The sequence below is a fragment of the Conger conger genome, chromosome 9, assembly GCF_963514075.1.
Source record: "Conger conger chromosome 9, fConCon1.1, whole genome shotgun sequence".
Lineage (NCBI taxonomy): Eukaryota > Metazoa > Chordata > Actinopteri > Anguilliformes > Congridae > Conger > Conger conger.
The window spans coordinates 33691701-33714427 of record NC_083768.1 but is presented as its reverse complement, the minus strand read 5'-3'; the positions used below and the strand labels follow the sequence as shown (position 1 = coordinate 33714427).

General features: G+C 42.9%; 1 protein-coding gene across 2 annotated transcripts in view; it reads left to right on the top strand.

Annotated features, from left to right (window-relative positions):
• The first annotated feature begins 6717 nt into the window (after positions 1-6717).
• LOC133137895 (CTD small phosphatase-like protein) overlaps positions 6718-22727 on the top strand; it is a 52006-nt gene continuing 35996 nt past the window's right edge. For both annotated transcript variants that reach the window (XM_061256301.1, XM_061256300.1), the window contains exon 1: positions 6718-7256. In XM_061256301.1, the coding sequence (XP_061112285.1) occupies positions 7181-7256 (76 nt within the window). In that variant the 5' untranslated portion in view covers positions 6718-7180. The remainder of the gene's footprint in view (positions 7257-22727) is intronic.

The following is a 22727-nucleotide window of genomic DNA, read 5'->3' as shown; positions in this document are numbered from 1 at the left end:
TCGTCCTATCCTGGGGTGTCGTGCGCTGAGTTTGCATCACACATTTGGCGTCCTGTGCCTTGGCAGCCTGTGTGCATTGACGGATCCCTTAAAAAGCGTTTTTACAGCTTGATGGATCCCCCTTGTCAGAAGCCGTCTTCCCTCTCCCCGTTCTGAAATTCGAGGGAGCTGCTTGTCTCTTCGAATCTAAGGATGCTTGATGTTTGACCTTGAAGGATCTCCTCGACTCAGAGCTTGAGAGAAATCCCTCTTTCTCCCACAATCTGCACAGATGGAGCCTGTGTGTAATTAACTGTGTCCGGCAGCCATTTTGGGCCCCGCGGGAGAGGTGGCCAGCCAAGCTGCGTGCTGAGGGCACTGTCCGTCATCCCGCTTTCATCAGATAATTGGTACCGTGTTTGATTTGTGTCTATGAGCTCCTCTGCCAGCAGGATATCCCATAATACCTTTCAGCATTCCTCTGAGTACCAGCCTGATCTCCCAACCTTCTCGATTTTGACCTTTGCTTATGTACTTATGTTATTAGCCTTCAAAAAATGATTACATATTTATTATTATTCAGTTGGTGCTATTCACACCAATGGCTATGGTGCCCATGCCTTGTACAGCATTCTAGGCAGGTATTGCATTTATTAAAAATTGCAGCAACACCATTAATTAGTGTGATGAATAGGATAAACTCCCCTGCTCCGTGTGCCGTGTATCATACATCCTTGGCATCTGGCATTCACCAGTACATACAAACTGATGCAGCCTGCACTGCGTACTGGTGTTCTCAGATTACGCTCATACAGTGAGTAGTGTGAGTAAAAGTGTGGCCACAATTAATGGTGAAAATGGGGCTGTGGCCTCTCACCTCATATTTTTGTATTCTCTGATTCACAGGGTCGAATCAGAAGAGAAAGTGTGGGGCCACTTCAAACTGCTGAAAGGCTATGTTGGTGTAAAGATTGTCACAGGTAAGGACAAGATGAAGACAAAGTGCCACTTGTCTTTTATGAGTCACACTTTATGAATCGCCTGCAAGTCAAAAGGTTCAACCACTAAAAGCAACTATTTTATGTTCATCCTTGAGAAATGATAGTAGATAGCTATCATTCAGATTTGAAAAATGTAGATTTTTGATACATGCAGAGATGTGCAAATAAGCTTTGGTTACAGTCAGCAAACGGGTTACTGTTGGCCAGAATGGAACAAATCCTATCCTTTCTTGATTTTGAAATGTAATACTTTGTCACGGGTTTCATTTCCTGCTTTTCATTTTATCTGAATGCGGTTGATGATGATTATGAAAGCCTGTGAATAGCACTGGGAATCGATACGTAGCATCACTGCAGTGATCAACGGAGACAGTCTTAAAATGACAAGGGAGGGCTCTTGAAAATCAATACGCGAGCTTCTCAGCAAGGAGAACAGGAGGACTATCAAACCCCGGACCTATCAATGCAGACCCATCAGACAGAGATGCTGTTGGCACTCCACTCACTTTTCATAATGGTTAATGCATTTGTCTGGAGAACTCCACTCCATGCATTCTAAATTACTGATGCAGATTCATTCATTTATGGACATTCATCGCAGCCACTAACAATATACTTCACCTTCATGGATCACACACAGAGCATGTTGTTAATTCTTCTGTTATTCTGTAAAGAATTGGTCATTTATGTTTATCTATGGTAAAATAATGCAATGTTGCAGTGTTTTCTGTTTTGTAATATAATTAAATGTTATAAATATCTCTCATATGAACAATATTATTTAAATTAAAAATGTTAAGTTCTGCATTATATTCTATGGTATATGCTTGATATATGCTTGAGATGTGAAAATAACTGATATTGTTTTTATCTGCATTGTATATTTTTACATACACTTGATTTGAAACAAGGATATGGTGTTCTGGTCAGTATGCTAATGATATATTGTACAGTTCTGAGGTTTTTTAATCATAACGTGTATGATAAATCTTGAGTTTGATTAAGAAAATTCATAAAACTTTGTTGGCAAATTTCTCTGTGTGTATATACATATAATGGGCTGTGCTGAGGAACCAGAGACGTTGCACAGACTCATTTAGTGAGTCTCCCTGCCTCACCCACACGTAGACGTGTAAACAAAGCCACATACTCACACCTTAGGGTTCTTTCTCCCTGTTATATAAGCAGTTTAGTCAAGGTCAACACCCCGGTGGGAATGCGTTTACCATTTTCTTTCTTTCATTCAGACATGAGCTGAGTGGAAATTCGCAGAAACATCCAGGTGAAACCATCTCTTTCCTTGTACAGCTGTAGGGTCCCACTTCAGATTACTGCACCCATCTCACATCTATCCACACCATTGCCTACAGTTTTTTTTTTGCTGATAAAAGCATCTTTTTAAGTGCTGAACCTAGCCATGTTGATTCATTGAGCATTCTACATGAGACCCACAGCTAGATTAGGACAGAACACATAACTAGACACATGGGGACAAAGGTTGTGTCTGTGAATTTTCTCATAAATATAGCAATTCAAGGATCTTTGAGTAATGTGAGAAGGATGTAATACATTACATTAAATGAGATCTTTTGTAATACATTACATTAAATGAGATCTTTGAAAGACTTTGCTTTTCCATCTCACCAGCTCAGTAACACGCTCTATTCTATCTCTCTCCCCTAAAGCTGCTAGTTTTTCATTGTACATTGTGAGGGATGTCGCTCTCTGCCTTATTTTTCATTTAGTCTCTTTGCCTTTCCCCCCTTTTTGCAAACACGGTGCATCAATCAGGTAGATTACCTTTTGGGCCAATCTCTTTGTTTTCACTTTGTTGCTCTTGGCTTGTTTATCAGAGTCTTCCTTTGCTCAGGCACAACAGCTTTCCACCCCAAAATAGCAAAACACTGAAATGCACTCTCAAGCAATGTGTTTCCTTTGAGTTCCATTTGATCAGCCAGGATGATTTAAAAACATTTCTCCTGTCGAATCAGCTAACAGGCTGTGTGGCCAACTAAATCTTAATTGTAGATTGTATTATCAGCATTCTGAAATCACAGAGGAATATGAGTTGATCTGTCCATAGATGTACCCAAAACATGGACCCATTTCCAATTTGTAAGATTATTACTACATTGACTTAATTTGGATCCATTATGCTGCATTTGCTTTGCTTTCAGAATTGTGAAATAACCAGAGGAGTGCTCTTTGAATAGGTCCTTTTGTTCAGTGCAGTAGAAATTATGTTTTTCATCATGTCTCATTATTCATTCTCTGAAACTCTAAGATAGAGGGAAAAACAATATGATATGTGTCATTTTTGTTTATGAATTTCATCCCTATTTCTCAGGGCTTGTCACAAGTTACTGTTTAAAGGAGTTTACTATTTTGTGATTTTCACAAGGGGACAAATGTCTGGCTTTTTAGAATTAGTCTAACACAAAGAGGCTTTTAAAGCTATATTTAATAGGAAATGTTACTTTATAATTACAATTTCACGCGAGTATAATTTTGAATTTTTAAATATTTAAAAGGAATTATGTCAGTATTATTTTAAATGGAGTGAGTTGGAAGTAGCACACAAAATGGCATAGAAATGGTTTACAAGCAGCTACTAAAGTCCTACTAAAAACATTCACTGGGCTTCATATTCGCTAAGAACAATCCCAGGTGTCTGATAGTGACTAATCTGATGAGACAATGAGCCATAAAATGACTCTAAAACGATCCTTCCAGCTTCAAGGGGAAGCTCTGGTACAGCATTGTCTTTCAGCTTACCAGGAAATGTGGGGGATGTACTCACTGATTTCTGTTAACTTCATTCTGACCAGTTAGCGGTATTGCCTCCTGTGCTTACAGCATAATAATAAAGCCATGGATCTATAATACAGGCTCCAGGACCCCAGCATGGGCTGGCTAAGGAGGCGCTAGGGAAGGGAGCATCAGAGGTGTCACTACAGCCTGATGCCTGGCGTTGGGTACATTCACCAGGTGGGGGCGCTGTGCTTAGCCTGCGCCAAAGAATGCAAAGTATCACCACCCCACCCACGCCACCACCCTTGCCCATTCGGTGACTTGATGCCAGGACCCTCTTTTCTGCTCACTTCTGTAACACTTATCTCAGAAGGAAGCCTGCTGAGTGTATGAGTGCAAAGTGTAGGTCTAATCTTTTAATAGAGGATGAAAGAATTCATTTTATGCATCTATTCAGGGTAATAAAGTATACTATGTGAGCTTTTCGATTAGGGGATTATGCATAAGAAAAAAGTGAATGGTAAGTGTGTGACTGCTGCCTGAATAGAATCTCTTGCAAAATAGATTTTTATCTCAACACATAAACATAATTCTTTTTAATTATAAAATAAATTGGAATTTAGTGACCCAGGGAGTATTGCCACTGGCATTGTCAGGATTTTATACTAAACCAGAGCTTTACATTGCTAGACTAGTACATTAGCTTATTAATATTATTAATATTTATTCATGAATGGGGTTAGAATGTCTAGACAATGCTCTGTAATGTCACTATACAGTAGTGCGGCACAGCACAACAACACACAGTAAGGGTTCTTGTACTACGCAGTTGTCATGGGAACAAAGAAAGGGGATTTGCGCTGGAAAGGATTCCGTGTCCCACATCCCCGTCTCTGGCCCTGCGATCGGCCCTGCCGAGTGCAGCCTCCCGGAGGAATCAGCTGGGCGATGTGGAGGCACGGCCGGGGGGAAACGGACTGAGATAATACCCATTCCTCCCAATGCAAGAGAACCGATGCCCAACAGAACCCGAGTCAGAGGGTTACACAAACAATATGTAACGTCCTTATAATAATACTAGTCTGATGCAATGTAAGAGTACATTACCAAATGTCATTTTGCACACAGCCAAGCTGTCAAATCTAATGTGACTGGTTGAAATCCAATAAAATGCATCTATTGTGGGTAATAAACTGGTAAACCTGCAATTTGCTTATAATGTTATATCATTTTGTTGAAATCAAAATATTTGCTCCTGCTGTACCAACTGACAACACTTCATCACAAGTTGGTTGACAATGCACAATTTTGAGTTCGTTTTCAACCCTGTCATATAGAACTTTTGGAAGTGGGCATTATCTATGATTGTGAAACAGCTGAGACACATATGGTTTAGGCCATTTATTTTTCATGATTTTAATTTTTTATGAGCTTAATTTGGTAGGCCTCATAATAAAAGCATCATGGCTGTCATTGTCACAACTCAGTCAGGTCCTAATCTTGATAAATGCCAAAGGCAATCAAAAGCCTATTAAGATTAGATGCTGAAAGCTTTTTTATACCTGCACCAAGGAAGCGTGTGAACACACTAGACTGATCAGTCTAGCCACCAGTGAAGCCATTTGTGCCAAATGTTAGTGCGCTGAAATGGAGCGACTAGGTATAAAACGTGCTGTAATGTCTACATTTCATAAAAATAAATGAACCACGTCTGAATTGTTTGATTACAAATCTAAATCTAAAATTGCGGTGTATAGAGCCGTTGTCCAAAGCTCACTGTAAGTAGAAGCTGTGTCTTATATTATGGATAGCTTAAATCGAAGTGGAGTAGCCAATTTTGCCGTTCAGGACATTCATTAATTTCTGAAATCCACCACGTGGCACATTTTTGGTACTGAACATGACATAATGTACTTAGATAAAGGGAAAAGGTTTTTATATTTTTATATAAGGCTCTGTGAATTGAGATGCATACGGTTTTATTCTGATGTAGGTTAATTTTCCTTTGGATTTAAATGAGTTTCTGGGTATCGTTTTGAGCCAATATAGGCATACTCTGCAGTGTCATTCAACAGAAATTCGAAATGATCAAATAATTGACAACCAGAAGTACAGGTAGCCTACGTGTATTTTGATGGCTACGCACGACAGTGGCTGGTTCCACTGTGAATACTCAGGCAGGTCTCAGAAGATTAAGTATCGGATAATGTAGACTAGTAGCCTACTGATTTGTTTACTTACTATTTATTCGTTCATTTTAGCCTTAAATTAGGCATGACTGTCATGTGTATAATTAATTCTTCATCAGTCATTTCCAGCTGCTTGACCACCGTGGAAATATCGAATGGAGTCTCGCGTAGCCTACCCATCTTCGCAATAGATCACATATCCGAAATAAACAAGAATAAATAATTCTTAGATGTAGCATATTGACATATTAGATACCGATTTCCCGCCAGTTGGGTTAGTTAGTTAGTTAGTTAGCTTCTCGTCTAGCTTCGATACGCTCTGTCTGTCACAGTGCTGTGTAAAACACCATTACACTTCATATGCGATAAACATAAAAGAGGGAAAATAACTTCTTGTGGATCGCATCGCATTAGTCAGCTGGTTAATGACGGGTAGCTCGAATAAATGGTATGCTACAGTGGCGTTGTAGGTAGCCTACGGTATAGTATGCGTTATAGCCTACTGTATCTCGAAAAATAGGAAACAGTGTTTGATATTGGTAAACATTCAACGATATCACTGTGTAATCTTGAGCTACATTCTTACGGTTCTCAGCACGTAAAACGGCTCAAAATGTGTTCTTCCATTCTGTCGTGGGGAGGAACTACCATATTAACCCGAAGGTGGCCACAAAAAGCAAATATGTTGATCCTCTGCTGTACCGCGCATACCAAGCTTTTATTTTTAATATAAGGGGAGGGGGGTTCCTAGAAACCGCCTCCTTCAGCTCTACCGCTGCTGGATCTGTTTGTGAATTTCAAACACTCACCGCCTCCATGTTGGAAACAGCACATAGAAACAATTATATATTTTTTCATATTAGATACACCGAAAAAAAAGGATTAAACTGTCGTACACCATAAACGAAATTTTGATAGAGAGTCTGAGGATAACAGAGGCGAGGACTGTTTTTTTTTTTTTTTGTAATGTGTATGTTACTCCAGGTCAAAACAATCCTCCGTGTGCCGATGCAGCAGCGAGTCTTTGGTTCTCCGTAGGCAAACGCTTTATTTTATTTTTCCTTTATTTTATTTTGTTGTTATTTGTTTGCGCTTATGCATTCTACATGCTGAACAAAAGGGGGTGCTTGCGCTGAGGTGGTGCTTGGTTTTCGACCACTACTAGCAAGCTAGCTGGACTTGTAGAAATAGCTAGCTAGCTAGTTAGCTAGCTATTGATAATAAAAACAAGTGAATTAAAAAGGAATAACATCCGTTTCCATGGACCACACGTCCATAATTACCCAGGTTTCTAACCCAAAGGAGGAGGAGATCATTTCTTCCAGTCAAGAAAAAGGTAAGCGCGTTAACTGTAATTTCATGTTCGCTGGCTGGCTAACACACATACTGTAACGTTAACGTCGTTAGCCTAGCTACAGTAAATTGCTAGGGACCCCAGTCACTTATTGCACCTGGCTAGCGGCGGTCCCTGCGCGAATAACTATGTAGCTTGCTAGAATTTTTGTGCAATTTTATTTTCAGTTTACATTAGACGCAGTAATGTTAACTTGGCGTTAGCTAGCTACCATACTAGGACCTGTTTCGTATGTATTTTTTTATTGTCATGTCATCGGAGAACTTCAAAAAGTCCGGAGGCGCTGGTCACTTGCTCAACTCTTTAAGTTAACCATGCCAATACAATAGCTGTTATCATAGTATAGTTAGCTAGAATAGGTTGCAAAATATTAATTTATGATTGCTGGTTAAAGTTATTAAGCTATCAATTTGGTTTGTGTGGTTAGGGAGAAAGCTATGTTATCGAACAAGTTAACAGTGCTATTTTTCGGCTAAGCTTAGCTGCTGGACAACTTGTGTGGCGGTAGGAAATGTCAGTCAGGCGTGGGTTTTTGGTTGGTAAATAAACCTGCTGATAATGCAGTGTCAAATTAGCCTCCATATTTTTGGCTGGTATCGTAGTTGATCAGTTTATGGTTATTTTTTGCTAGCAGGCTAGTTACCTGGAATTAATGTTTTAGGTGGTAAAATGACTAACGTTATTCCGATTATGAGTTTTGTATGATAAATAAAGTTATCCAGGTTGTGTGGCTGTAGTACTACACCAACAGCAGTTGGTTTTAGTCGACTATCAATTATTTTGACTATTCAAATGAAATAGATGTAAGTTAGCCTAATATCACACGTAGATTTATAAATATTGAATCACATGTTTTGCATCACATGTCGCTATATAACGAATGTTAGCTGGCTTGACGTCTTCCTAATTTGGCTAACGTCTGAGATTCTAATAATGGGTATTTAGCGATCCGTCGAACCATAGCTACAACCCACTGTAGGCTACTTCTGTTGTCCAGATACAACCATTGATTCAACGTTACACAGGGAATATTTTACTTCATGTTAGCTGGGTGGCTGGCTAACTTGGCTGTCTTCCTCCTGATTCTGCCCCACAATATGGTCAAACTGCAGCCTGTTCTTAGCAAGCCTGTAGCCCTTAGTAAGCAAGAAATCTCTTCTCGATTCTGTCAGTTTTACAGTGGTAAAATATGGTTCACGTTGGACTAGCACCTACTAGCTAACCCTGTCCTGTAGCCTGCATCGGGCGTTTGAAAAGATCATCTCGGTCAGTGTGTAGTTGTGGTTGCTTGGTAGTTAACTAAAACAACTAAAATAACAGCTAAAGTCACATCAACATGTTCTCTTATAGTTTCACTTTGAATAATTGGTCACTAATTAGCAACTAAGTTAATGATGGGCCAGTAAGAGGTTTTATAAGATAATGTAACTCGACATATAATTGGGAACGAATTTAATTTGACTACTTTGAGGGAGGATTAACGTCGTTTGCTAATAATAATTAGGAACATATATCGTGTACTGTCTGGTTTTCAAAGAAGACAACCAGAGAAGTGCTGCACAATTACGTGTGGGTGATTGATGAGATTATTGGCCTTCAGTATGTCAGGATAAATTTGAGAAACTGAGCTGTGATATTTGATCTCGCCAAGCTTGATACGGCTTACAAATATCGCGTGGTTATTTGTGGCTTGTCTTCTAAACTGCTAAAAGCAAATTGGTCTTAAAATGTATAAAATAAATCTAAATCATCTGGTGCCTTTGTCATTTGTAACAGGTATTTTGTGTCTGGCATAGGGGTTCCCACAAGCGTCTCAAACTGGGTTTGCAAAGCTTGCTATGTCTGTATTCCTGCAGAGAGAAATTTAATTATCAGTACCTAAATATAATTCAGGAATCCTCACTGTGCTCAGCACAGCTTTACTGTCCTATGGGAAGTAAACCTCCTTTCTGTCACTCCATCCCCCACCGTGACTGAGTTCTAATCCTGTGGATTGAAAGTTAAATATCCCTTTCCCCTGTTGTAATTTGGTAATAACACACCGATTATGAGTCACATTTTCAAGATGTAGGTACTCAGTGATGCATTTCTGGTGAGATCTACTAGATGAATCTCTTGATAGCTCCTAATTCCTTTAATTCCAGGCTGACTGTAGTGTCACTCCTGCTCAGGCGGCTGCTTTTAAAGCTGATATTTGACCTTGTCAATGATTCTTATGGAATCCACAATAATTTTCCACATTTTAAATACTCTATTCTTATTTTTTTTAATTCAGTTTGTATTTAATAAAATATACTTTGCTATAACCTACTTAGACTCTCTAAGGTGCTATTATTTGGGAAATGTAGAGGCTAGCTTGCGTTATTTTGGGCTGTTCCACTGCCCAGCTACTTGTAGCTATTACGTGTGGCCTGAGACTCATTTTAATGACCCATGTGAGAAAATGTGACAAAATATCTCCCTTGGCATTTGAGATGTTTTTGGTTGAAACATTGTGCAGGATGCAGGTTACACATCTCTTTATGCACGTGTGCATGTACAAGGCTCTGTTAAGCCTAATCACATCACGCTGCTCCAAACGGTGCCAGTATGAATATGGATTATTCAGTGGCCCATGAAGAAGCGTTACATTTTTTTCCTGTTCAGTTGCATGTAAATTTTAGGTTACTGGGTCGCTACTGCTAATGAATGTTTGCGTTGTGGAAATAATTTTACTAATTGTACTAGTAGTTACTAATTGTAATGGCCCCTGTTATCTTATCTTATAATAGGTAGTATCTCTATAATAGAGGGTGTTTTACCTCTTTTGGATAGTTTTGAAGTATGTGTATTTTGAGAAACTTTGATTAAGAACAATACTAAGCAGTGTTTGTTGGCAAACCTCTCAGACGTTGGCTAATGGAAGGGTATACAATCTTTTTAAAAACAACAGCTCTGTTAGGCTATTGCTTTCAGGTTTCTTGCTTTTTTTCTTGGGTCATACAGCTTAAAAGGAGAAGCGGTGATAGATTTAAGCCATAATCGCGCTCTTCGCCTGCCTTCCTCTTTCTCTGTCTCTCGCTCACTCCACATTCTGCTGTCATGCCTTGCTACTACGTGGGCAATGTGTTATAGCATAGCATGGCATTTCAGTCCTTGAAAAAGTGTCCTGTTTCCATTACAGAAAAAGTAGCTCTGGACGTTGGCCAAAATGCCTGTTCCACAGCTGCCCCGTCACTCCTGGGTCCCTGAAAAAGTTGCCCATTGTTTGCCAGAGTTGTAGATAAATGTAATGACGCCAACAGTTTGTTTTTATTGCGATAGGGCAGCTCCCAATGTCACAGTCTGCTTTCTGGTCACCCCACTCTGTTGAAAGCTGCCCGAAAACATTCATGTCATTATCTCACTTGCAGTAACGTGAGCTTGTGATGTCTGCTGGATACCTTACTTAGCAAGTGCTATCTAATCTGTGGTGTTTAATTTGGTGTAACACTGTGGGATTTGGTATTTCAGCAGGGTGCTCTTTGCATTATTGGTGGTTTAATTTCCTTTAACACCTTGGAGGCTTAGACACACACATTAGGATGGGCGATAACGCTCCATTCACCATGTTGCCTGATTGTTGTCGTAAATGTGAAACTACGGTGTTGGCTAATCAGTGAAAGGTGATAGGCCGTTGCTTACAGGCGCCTTTCCTGGTTTTAATGGCGAGTGTTCCCACTATCGTCAGTCTCTGTTTTCCTACTAGGAAAACCGGCGTTTTAAGAACGAGTAGGCCTAATCATGTTGGAGTTCATTGTTAATTTAACTGCCAGGGATTAAATGCATATTCAATGACATGTTGTGTCAGCATATCAGTGCTTTCGGTTCCTGTAGAGGAAATTGGTCCCACTTCACAACAGGATGGAACAAGAACCCATTTTTAAGCCTTTGGGAAATTGTTCTACCTCAGTACCGATGTCATTGTTTTTTGCCTTCATTTGCACAGTTTTACCAATGCAGTTTCCTGTTATGTCTATTTTGGTCTTGGCTTTGTAGACCCCTGTTAATAGAGGAGAAAACAAAGCCCACGCTTTGTTTTCTTAAACATAGACGAATGCAAATCTCATGATTTTTCAGAGCAGGATGCTTTTGACAAGCGGACCAGCGTTGATGGGAAAGAGCTGAAGCATCTGGTGAAAAGCAGTTATCGGCGCTTTGAGAAAAGGAGACGCCATCATCGGAGACGGGCCAAGCAAATCGGCTTGCGCATACAGACGTTTCAAGGTTTCAGACTGTGGATGTCGAACGCTTGACTCAAGTCATGTCTTCAGCTTGACTTGACTTGAGCTGAGCTGAAGACTTGGCCGTTGGCCGCGCCACTCCTCTTAAGAGGGCATAGTCCTAGTGAGGATGGTGTATGAGGCTTTATGTGCTGCGCGTAGGTCAGGGAGGGCCTGAGTGTGGTTGGAAACTGGCAGCCAGCACGCCGCATCTTCAGTGTTTTTTCCGCGCTGTCACTGGCCCTCTCCTCTGGGCTCCTGTAGTCCTTGCCCCAATGTCATCAAAGCGGAGTCATCAAAGCAAGGGACGCGTGCACGTCCACTGGCCTTGAGGAACGCCTCTCCCACGCACACCCCTCTGTTCCTCTGCCAAGTTCACAAGCTGCTGAACGAGAACTGTCAACTATAGCGGCAGCACTGATCTTCGAACTAAAATCTTAATGTCAAGTTCCTGTCACAATCTTCTCATCTTAAAAAAAAAAAAAAAAAAAAAAAAAAGCTTAGCTTTTCATGTGTAAACATCACTTGATTGTTCACATATTGGTTGCTAATGGAAATATAATCGTGATTTTTGTTGTTTTTCATGTGACGGGCTTGCTTTAACTTCACCGATTTCAGTGTTGTTTTGGTGTCTCTCGGCATACCTTAAGGCTTAAGGTATGTAGTTATGCTTAATATTACTGTTTCTCTGCCTTGCAGGTGATCTCATAGCTGTGGAATGAGGGAGGTGTAGTAGGACTGTGTTTGGGCCTCCTTAAAATGGCGTAAACGGCAGGTATGCAGGGCTGAATTAATCCACTGGGGAACTGCCAACAAAGAGCGCTCTGTTGGGCAGCCTGTAGCGTAGTGGTTAAGGCCCTTAACCCTGCGTTGCTTCAGGGGAGGATTGCCTCCTGCTTAGTCTAATCAACTGTAAGTCGCTTTGGATAAAAGCGTCAGCCAAATGACTTGTAATGTAATGTAATGTTTTCTTGGTGGAAGAGGTTGTCACACCCCAAGTGTTTACCTATGTCCATAATGAAGAGTTCTGTGTTTAAAACATGTCTCTGTGCATTTTTTTCACCATGGTGGTTTCTTAAATTTGCCATCAGCCATTTGCTCATTTTTGCCTCTTGGTCACAGGTTTGTCATAAGCAGGTCAGCAGTACTGCCCCATGTGTACATTTTTATATAGCCGTAGAGGTAAAACCTGCCGGCTGTTTTTGTCTCTATCTGGGGCAGTGGTCCCTCTAGGGATGGTTTTCTTCACGAGCTCTGACTCTAGACCCCAGACGCAGTACCGTATTCAGATTCATGTTTATGAATGAAATACGGGAGTGTAGGACTCTGAGATTTGTGGTGCTTTGCATCACAGTTTGTCAGTTGGGTGAGTGCTTTTCCAGGTTTTTCTTCTGGGAGGGATCTTCTCATGTTCCCATATCGGCATATTTTGCTGCCGCTACACACTCTGTTCAGTTAAACCTGTCGTGTGAGCCTGGTTTCCACTGACATAAAGGCCTAAACACCAACATTCTTATGCAACGAAATGTAGCAGTTTTCATTTCAACCAATGGTTTTCCTCTGTGCTCGAGTGCTGCTCACTCCATGTGCCGCCCACGTCTTTGACAACAACTGACAACCAAGATCACTGCCCAAAGTTTTACTGTTGTTGCTGCTTTGCTGTAAAGAACGGCTTTTCAATCCGGTGCTATATCAGCCTTTTATATTTTACAGCAAGAAATATTCTTGTGTTAGAATTCCCAACTACCTAGTGTGGCCACAGCATTGAGACAGATATTCTCCATGTTAGGTTATTTTCCCCAAGACAAACAAACCTGTCGCTACTTGACTTACCTTGGTTCAAGGTGAACCTGCCCTCATATCTGGGGGTGGTCAAGGTACTGTTGGCTTGGGCCAATTTGCTTTGGAATCACCTCTAATCCACTGACGAATAGCTACCATACACTGAAGGTTGGCTGGGAGAAACCCTCCAGTGTGGCTCTCATATCACTATCCTCTCTTCTCATGTACAGCCTGTGTGTGGCTCAGGTGGGTCAGGCTTTTGGGAGGGGTGTAGGCTCAGAGTAACTGAGGACCGTGTGACTGTCCCAGGGGCTACCATCCCAGGCCTGAATAAAGAGCCTTTTGAAGAGGAAGAAGATGTGATCCCTGCTCCACCGGACACTGCCCCCGATCAAGGGCCTCGGCGTGAGGGGGACTGGCAACTGTAGCTTCCCTTCCTGTGAGTGAGTGAGTGAGTGAGTGAGTGAGTGAGTGAGTGAGTGAGTGAGTGAGTGAGTGAGTGAGTGAGTGAGTGAGTGAGTGAGTGAGTGAGTGAGTGAGTGAGTGAGTGAGTGAGTGAGTGAGTGAGTGAGTGAGTGAGTGAGTGAGTGAGTGAGTGAGTGAGTGAGTGAGTGAGTGAGTGAGTGAGTGAGTGAGTGAGTGAGTGAGTGAGTGAGTGAGTGAGTGAGTGAGTGAGTGAGTGAGTGAGTGAGTGAGTGAGGAGGCTCTAGTGATGGTATGAAAAGAAAGACATCCCCTCTCCCCCAGCTCTCCACTCTCTGTCCTTGTGTTTTGCTGGTGCAGACGGCTCTCGGCGGTCATTGACAACATTATCTCTCGGTAACAGGAAGCCCGTACGAAGATAGATGCTCTAATTCCTTAATGATCCCACGGCCATCTTATAGGAAAGAAAAACGATGCCCTACCGCACTCTTCCTCAGGAATACCATTACACTGCTGCACCATAGGCAATTTCCCTTACAGATGTCTAACACTGGGCCCTTCCACTGGCCTAATTATAACGTTTTACCCAAAAGCCGTTTGAAGCATGGCCGTATTATTATCCCCGGGTGGGAGAAACGTCGGCCGCGATAGTCTCTCAGTGACGCATCTCTAGCGACGCGTGGGCGTACCTCTTTACCGTGTCACAATGGGAATTGATTGATGAGCCTTGACTCCGCAGATGAGCTTTTAAAGCGCAGCCCGGTCCAGAACTATCATTTGAGCTCTTATGTAACGTGAAGCGCTCTCATCCATTGAGGGACGGTTTTTCCAAAGCGCCAGTTCTAGCTCTGTTGCAAATACTACACAGTAACCCCCTCCAATAATAGCTTTTGAGGGGATGTGTCCTAACTTAGAAAGAGGTTAACATGAGCCTAGTGTTCAGAGCTGGGTTCCAATGTGTGTGGGCGGTTGTTAAAATTAGGAGGGGGTTGTAGTTGTACCCTGAGAGGACGGATTTGGCAGGAGGAGGGCAGAGACCGAGCGAATCTCAGGCGTGCCTCAGGGTGCCGGCCAAAGGATGTCCCGGTCTCTGACAAGGCCATTAGGACAAGAGCCTTCCAGCCTGCCCTTTAACAGCGCTGAAACACTACGACAGCTGCTATCTGGAGGAGAGAAGCCCTAGCCTGAAAGCAAGATCTGTGGTGTGCTGTTGCTTTCTATAGCCCCCTGCTCCCTCCCCTCAATGTTTCCTTGTGGCGGGGGTTGGGGGGTTCCGGAAAGGAGGGGGTCCGATTTGCCACGTTCTTAATTAAACCCCGCTCACGCAGCGCTCCTTTCAGCTATTACAGGGAATAAATATTTGCTCCTCTCAAAATGAGCAGCGATGCCGGCGTGTGTTGACAGTAATCTGGATGGATGGAAGGGCAGGAGGCAGCGAGTGGGTTCCTCTGACAAACACGGTGGAATCCAAGGGCTGCCCCTGTGCTCCACCTCTTCACTCAAACGCATTCCCCGCGCAGTCCTTTTTCTGCCAACGCAGACTCAAGGAATTCAAATAACCCCCCCACCCCCCACCATCAGCGACCCCGATTCGAGGGACGTCCGTGCAGCTGAAGGACGGCGAATCCCTGGACGCAGCACAAATTGAGGCCTGAGACGTGCGGCTGCATTGAAACGAGCGTCAGTACTGCAGCGCTGCGGGTCCTGCACCCTACGGCGGGGCCCGGAAGGGTCTCGACCCGCAGAAAGGTCTCGAGCCGCAGAAAGGTCGACGGAGTAACGGGGCAGGAGTTCCCCCAGCTCAGGTGCTGACCTTTCCCTCGGACACCGGCGGGAACCCAGCTGAGGTCGCGACCCCAGGGCATGCTGGGAAAGGTCACCACCTCCCTGGGTGAAACGAAACGGCAGGTGGGCACTTCCCCCTCCAACTTCCCCCCACCATATGTTGCCGGGTATGGTAGGTGACAGCAGAGCTGGCGGTATGGCCGTCTCCATGGCAGCCATGGTGGGCTTTCAATCACAATGCTTGACAAGGTCACCCTCCTCCTGCTCCTCTCCTGCTACTTCCACTGGCTCTAGTGACTGACTGTTTGAAGTGACTAAAGGGCAAAAATGATAAGTATTTGATTTTAGAACTTTCATGTGGCTAATGCATGAATATACATAGTATCTACTCACACACACACACACACACACACACACACACACACACACACACACACACTACATGAAATTCTCAGGAGGTGGAGAAACAGTCCTTTGGACCACTACTAGGATAAAGTCTAAAAAACAACATCAGGGCTCATTTTTATTTGTGTCAGTTCATGTGTTAGAGGGGACTCCGTAGGCTAAAGCAGAACAATTGGGACGGACTGAGCTAGCTTTCAGCAGCCGAGTCTCCTGTCAGGTCTGAGTAAGACAGTGTCACCGGCGTTGGCATGACTCTGTTTCCCGGCTGGAGCCCAGGACCATCTGCCAGTGCAATATGACCACAGTCTGCACACACACACTCACATTTTCAGCACAAAAGATCAGAGCGAATCCTGGAAAAACAGGCCTATGTCATTTAAGTTTAAGGGACACCTGGGCATGTTCTGTCACTGGGAGAAGGCTAAACCCAGGAAATGGTGGCTCCAGACATGTCAATGAGCCTTGCAGGACTTATTGAACTAGTGTGTGTTTGGTATATCAGACTTAACCAGGCAGGGACCATCATGCATCCAGTCTTAGCCTACCATCTTTTCCCAGAACAGCTACATTTTTATTAGTTAGACACCATTATCCTTGGTGTAAGGATAGGTGAATACTTTTTTGTAGGGCAGTCCTATACCCCTATCAATGCTGGGTATGGGGAATTTCAATTATTTCACATAATGTGCTCATTTCTAAATCAATTTCTAGCATGGAAGAGAATCTATATTTAGAATGCGTCTTGGCGGAGTGGCACCACTGGTGTAGAAAATCCAATGCATGCATAACAATGCACATAATGGCTTGATCTCAATGGCTAGCCTATTGTGTCCATAAATACAGTGGAGATATACAAAATACTCATTTTATTCTCAACTTGTAAATGTTGAATGCTCAATTTTGATTGGCTGGGACATGTGCATTGTGAGAAATTAAGTTAAATAAAAGATTTGTGCAATCAAGCAAGCTGTTCATGTGTAATGCTCTGCCCCTTGGAAATTATCCCATTTATATGTATTCTTTTTTTTTTTTTGGAAAAAAAAGAAATCTTGTGATCAGAACATGCGTTTGAAAATATATTTTGCTATACTCATGCATATTCGATGAAGAAATTTCCTCTATTTTATTGCATTAAAAAAAAATTTTTTTCATGTGATAAATTAATAAATGGAGCCATGTTCCAACACATAGTTGTACATGCATAGCTTTTCTGAGAAAATAAAAAAGACGGTGTAGGCAGGCATGTATCCGATGGGCAATCGATCAACCATTACTCATACTCATCCCTAATCAATGGCCCGTAAATCTTTGAGTCCGCCAAGGTTATGCAGTGTCGACAGGTTTCTCTGCACTCTGCTTCCACAGGTTTCAGTTTGAATTACACACGTTGGGTTGTATCACGCAGAGAAAATCTCTGTAGGGCTTCTCCTGAGACCCTGCGCACGGCCAGACAGGTGAGTTTAATGCGCTGTTGCCCTGTCAGGACCGTAGTGACTCATGGCTGGAGCCAGAAAAGGCTGACAGACTGCACATGAACACATGGAAACTCAGGCCCGCTCGTGGAGATGAGGTCACCGGTGACCTGCATTCAGAGTACAATGGAAGGCTGGGGACAGGAACACTGGCAATGGGGAGTCCTTGGATCAGGAGCTCATGACAGTCCTTCATCTTGCTTAGGATGCACTTCGTATCGCCACTTCGTATCGCCCCATTCGCCGGTGTTGTCTGGCCCACCCCGGCACAGATTCCAGGCTCCGCCCTCACCCCTTGGGCTGATTTCCGCCTCTTTGACGTGCTCTGATTCATGGATAAAGAGACGAGATTTATGTGCGTTTGGCAGCCGGGATGAATTTGCCCTGGGGGGAGGGATGACGGGCGTAATCGCGGGCCCTGCCCAAGTAGCCCTGTTTATGCGGTGTCACGTCCGCCCGCGTCTCGCTCGACGCCCGCCCGCCCGCCCGCCCGCGGCAACCACCGCAGAATCACTAATTAAGAGCCAGGACGCCAGGGCCCCGGAGAACACGCGGCTCCTTGACCTTGTGCGTACTGGAAGCGAGCAGTTAAGATCTCTGAGGAGAAGCCCTCCGCTTGACCACCAGGATGTGGGGTGGAAAAGCACAAAATGTAACGTTAATTTAACGAAAGATTTTACCACCTCAGAGACCCCATTTCCCCTCATGAACTTTCCTTTGTGACTCCTGCTTGATGACGGTGTACAGTGGTGTGCATAAGTTTGGGTACTACTGGTTAAAACAACAAAAAGCCTTTTTCAATTCATATTGAAGTGAACCTGACCATTGATGCAATGTTAAACAGGAAACATTTCTTCACATTTTAAAGTAAGATTACCTTTTATTTAAATTTTTCCTACCTATAAAAAAAGAATAAAAAAAGGAAAAAGGCCCTGTGCAAAAGTTTTGGAACCTTGTCAGTACTTTGTAATGTTTCTGGCTGTGGAAATTGGTAGTTTTTCACAGGGCCCTTTTCCTTTTTTATCATTTATATTTAAAATCTGCTCATTTTTAACTCACTTTGTACCATTTAGAGTTAAGTTTTGCTTTCGATCAAATACAGATGTAACAGACCTTTAAACCTGAGGTGCCCACTTTTTTGCACCCCACTGTTGCTTTAGGCCTCAGCCAAATCAAACTGAAATAGGCCTTGTTCTCAACGGTACTCAAGCAGTTTTCCGGCTTTCTTACATCATGTTGGAAAGGAAAATAAAACTGCTCAAATGTATTGTTAAATTTTAAGGACAAAGCAGGTGGTGGATTTGATGAATAGAAGCTTAAAAATGTAGAATGATCTTTATCTGGAGCTGAAACGGAAACCATTTTGGAATGGGGAATTCCTCATGGCGTAAGCCTCCAGAATGCGCATCTATCAGACAGAAAGCATCTCACCCCAGTGGCTTTTGGATTCAGGCTGGAATATTTTAAAGCGCAGTGCGGCTATTTTGAGAACCGTACGGAGTTAAGTTGTGAGCGTGGGCAAGGCTGGCTGAGGCGGGGAAATCCAATAACCTTACGAGGCACTTCCCCGTTTAAGCCAGCGCTTTCTTATTAATGTCGAGAGGCCTGCTGGACCAGGAAGCTACTTTTATAGTGAGGTTTTTCTCTTATTGTTACACCCTTGCGATTTCGCTGGTACTTGATGGAGAATCCGTTTTATGGGGTTTTGAGTGTTTCCTGTCAGCGGAGAACATTGCTTGGTTACAATGCACCTCGGCCGCACGGTTTCACCTGTTGCCATTTTATTTTGAATTATCAAATATCTGAGCTCGGTCGGTTTCTTAACGCTGTAAAATGAAAAGCATAGAAAGTGTCTTGGAAGTACCGTGCATACAGTGAATCTGAACAAATACTTTTCTGGCTTTTGTCATTTCAGAGGAGAACTCTGGACTGCCTGTGAGGGCTAAGGATTTGTAAGATGGTGATGAATGCAGTATAAGATGTAACTAACAGTGGGAAAAAACATCTTAATATCACTGTATAAACTGCACAGTGCAGGAAATCAAGGAATAACCGGAAGGCTTTGCTTTAATACCTACGTCATCCAAGCATCGTTGGATGAGTTTGGGTTTACCTTAATCAGATTAAGACAGGTCTTTGCGTGCCCTACCCCGCCAGATTAGCAGCTGCTTTGCTTCATCCAAATCACTTCATATCGAGTATTTACCATGGCTGAATAAAACCGGACACTGATAACATGTTGAATATTAGGACTGGAATTTAAAAGTTTCCAAGCTATTAAGGTACATTTGTGGCAAATTGGTTGTTTTTCCTCCATGGTAATGAGGAAAATGTCAAAACAATGACTGCGAGGCAAAATTAAGATTTATATCGAGACTTCCGTTTAACTTTCAACTATGTTGCAACAATGCCATTCAGTGAGTCAAGTCCCTTTATTTCAGGTCAGCTTTTGTAAGGACAAATATTAGCAACCAGCGATTACTTTTACTGCTGTTGATAATCTGAAGGTAAAATAGCTTTTTTTCCCCCCCTTTCTTCAAACTCCTTGTGAAATTAATTGTTATATGACTCACCCTGGCGCTGTGAGTCAGCCTGGCCCCTCTCCCTTTCGGTGGGGCGGGTAACCGGAGCCCTCTCTGGCTTGAGCGCTGGCTATTTTGGGCCCGGTTCTACACATTCCACACATTCCTCTCTCCGGGAGGGGGGCCTGCTCCTCGTATAGACCCCGCCGTGCCCAGAGAACGTCAGCACGCCCGCCAGCTCCTGCTCTGCGGCTCATTCCTGTTTATAACGCCATTACGGCCGACATGTTATGCAATTATTCCATTATTATGGACGGCTGGCACTGTCGGTGCTTTATGAAAGAAGATTAAAATGTAGATGAGGTGGCTATTTGTCCCGGTGTGCCATCTGTCTGCATTGTTTTATTATTTAATTTTGCTTTTCACAAGAGTAGAGTATGAGGGACAGGCCCGATTAGAAGCCTGTCTTTTACTTAAATCTGCCATGGGTCATTTAGACTGATACAGGCTTGTCATTTAGTGTTGTCAATTCAGCATCAAATGACAAGTTTTGTCATTTGACAAGTCGTCACAATGAAAACCCCCAACCCCCTTCTCCTCTAGTCGTTAGTGGCGACACTCATGACTGACATAAAAATGAACTGCATCGTCAGGAGAGAATCGTTCCTTCATTTTCAGCGGCGCAGTGCTTATTTGTGCCGGGACTGTACCATTAATCTTCATTGTGGCCAGAGACAGCGTGGTATTTCAAATTCAAAAGCGAAAATAAAAACAACAATCCTGTATCAACAAATTGCTTTCGCTGGAAGCGGCTGGCTTCAGGTTCCACAGGTGTGCTCAGGTAAACGCCGTTGCGGAAGCACATGGAACGTGTCCAATGCATGCAAACGAGCTTTGGCTTGTGCAGTTACTCCATCTCCTGAGCGACAGGGCTTTCACTGCTGACCTGGGACCTGTGGGTCAGAACTAGCAGGTTCACTCCAGGGCTGTGTTCTTGCCTGATTGCGGTTGTAACAGCGGCACAGTGTTGGTTTATGCCTCCAGGCTGGGTGTGTTAAAGTGGACCAGGTTCTACAGGTTACTGCGGAACTGGCTCGTACAGAAGAAGACGTGACATGGCTCTGTTCCACAAGGGGCTGTCTCCTGTAGTACTGTGTGGCTGTGACTGAAGGCTTGAGTGCATCATGTGACCTGTACCTCACATGCTTCGACTGCTGTGCTTATCACATTTATCACCAAACAAAAAAAAATAAAATATTTTGCAACATAATTTTTAAATTGTATTATTATTTATAATTATTCAATTGAAAGTTGAGGACAAATTGTATGCTTTATTATGAGACCATTGGTGGAGAACACACTGCTGATTCCTGCAGTGTGATATGCTGGAAGTAGGACTTTAGACTTTTACAGGTTTAACTGTCATGTCATGAGAGGTAGCCACTTCACCTGGAATTCTCCAGACATAAACATATAAACTTTGATCCCATGTTCTCACTAATCAGCATTTTTCATTTCTCTTCATCAATCTTTTACACAGACAACTGTTCCCTGTGTATATTCGAGCCAGGGTCAGGGTTCCTGACAGAGGTGAACTTTCCCATGCAGGAATGCAGCACATTCGCGTGCTAGCTGCAGTTAAATGAATGATCAGGTATGTGGTGACCATCAGGTGTCTCAAAGGAATGGCAGCTTGTTGTTGTTGAGGAAGAGCCTGTTCTCTCGAGAGGAGGGTGCCACAGTGGAATGCACATACGAGGCATTTTTGGCACGTCAGGCTCTCGCTTCAGAAATATTGCTTCTTCCAGTGCAAGTCAGTGCCGTGAAAGAGGCCTTAAACATTCGTGTTGAAATGAGCCTGGACAGTGTGTCATCTCTGTGAGATTGTGTCTGTGTTGAAATAAGCCTGGAGAGTGTGTCATCTCTGTGAGATTGTGTCCGTGTTGAAATAAGCCTGGAGAGTGTGTCATCTCTGTGAGATTGTGTCCGTGTTGAAATAAGCCTGGAGAGTGTGTCATCTCTGTGAGATTGTGTCTGTGTTGAAATAAGCCTGGACAGTGTGTCATCTCTGTGAGATTGTGTCATTGTAGCTGTCCTCATACTGTCACCGGCTCCTGTACTGATTTTGAGTCTGAGTCATAAGTGGCTCTCACAACAGTCACTACAGAGAGAGAGAACAGAGGTGCGTTCAAGTTCGCGAACATATTAAAACTTTTCTATTGGCCACGAACGTTAGCTAACTATTTGAAAAGTGTACTGTGTCGTGAACAAAACGGGGAAGACACACAGGGAACAAAAGTTGACAATTATTTGGCCGTTATAATACACTTTAATCAATGTAATATTTGTTCTTACCTTGAAAAATAAATGACAGATAAGCAAGAAATCAGCTAAATTTAAGTTGCATCTGTTTGTATTCAAAATGCATTGGTGGCGAACTAAATGGAATGTTCAAAATCGTTTAACAGTAACTGTTTGCTGCGAACATAGTTCGCTGTGAACGTTCGAATGTCTTGAATGCACCTCTGGTTATTTTCATTTTCTGCATGCACGCAACAATGTAGCCTCAATAATAATAATAATTATATATTATATTATTATTGAGCTATGTAGCACTGTCCTGTTTTATGATGGGATAGTTGTTAAATCTCAAGGACGCACGCTTAGAAATATTCCCTCATAGTTCAGCCTTCAATGCGAAAAGCAGTAATTGTTGTGCTAGCAGACGTGACAGTTGAGTCACTGTGGCATTTTTTCCGTAGGGTTTCTGCTCTTTTGAGCACTCGTTCTCTGAATGGATGATTGTGGGCTGTGTTGAACTGT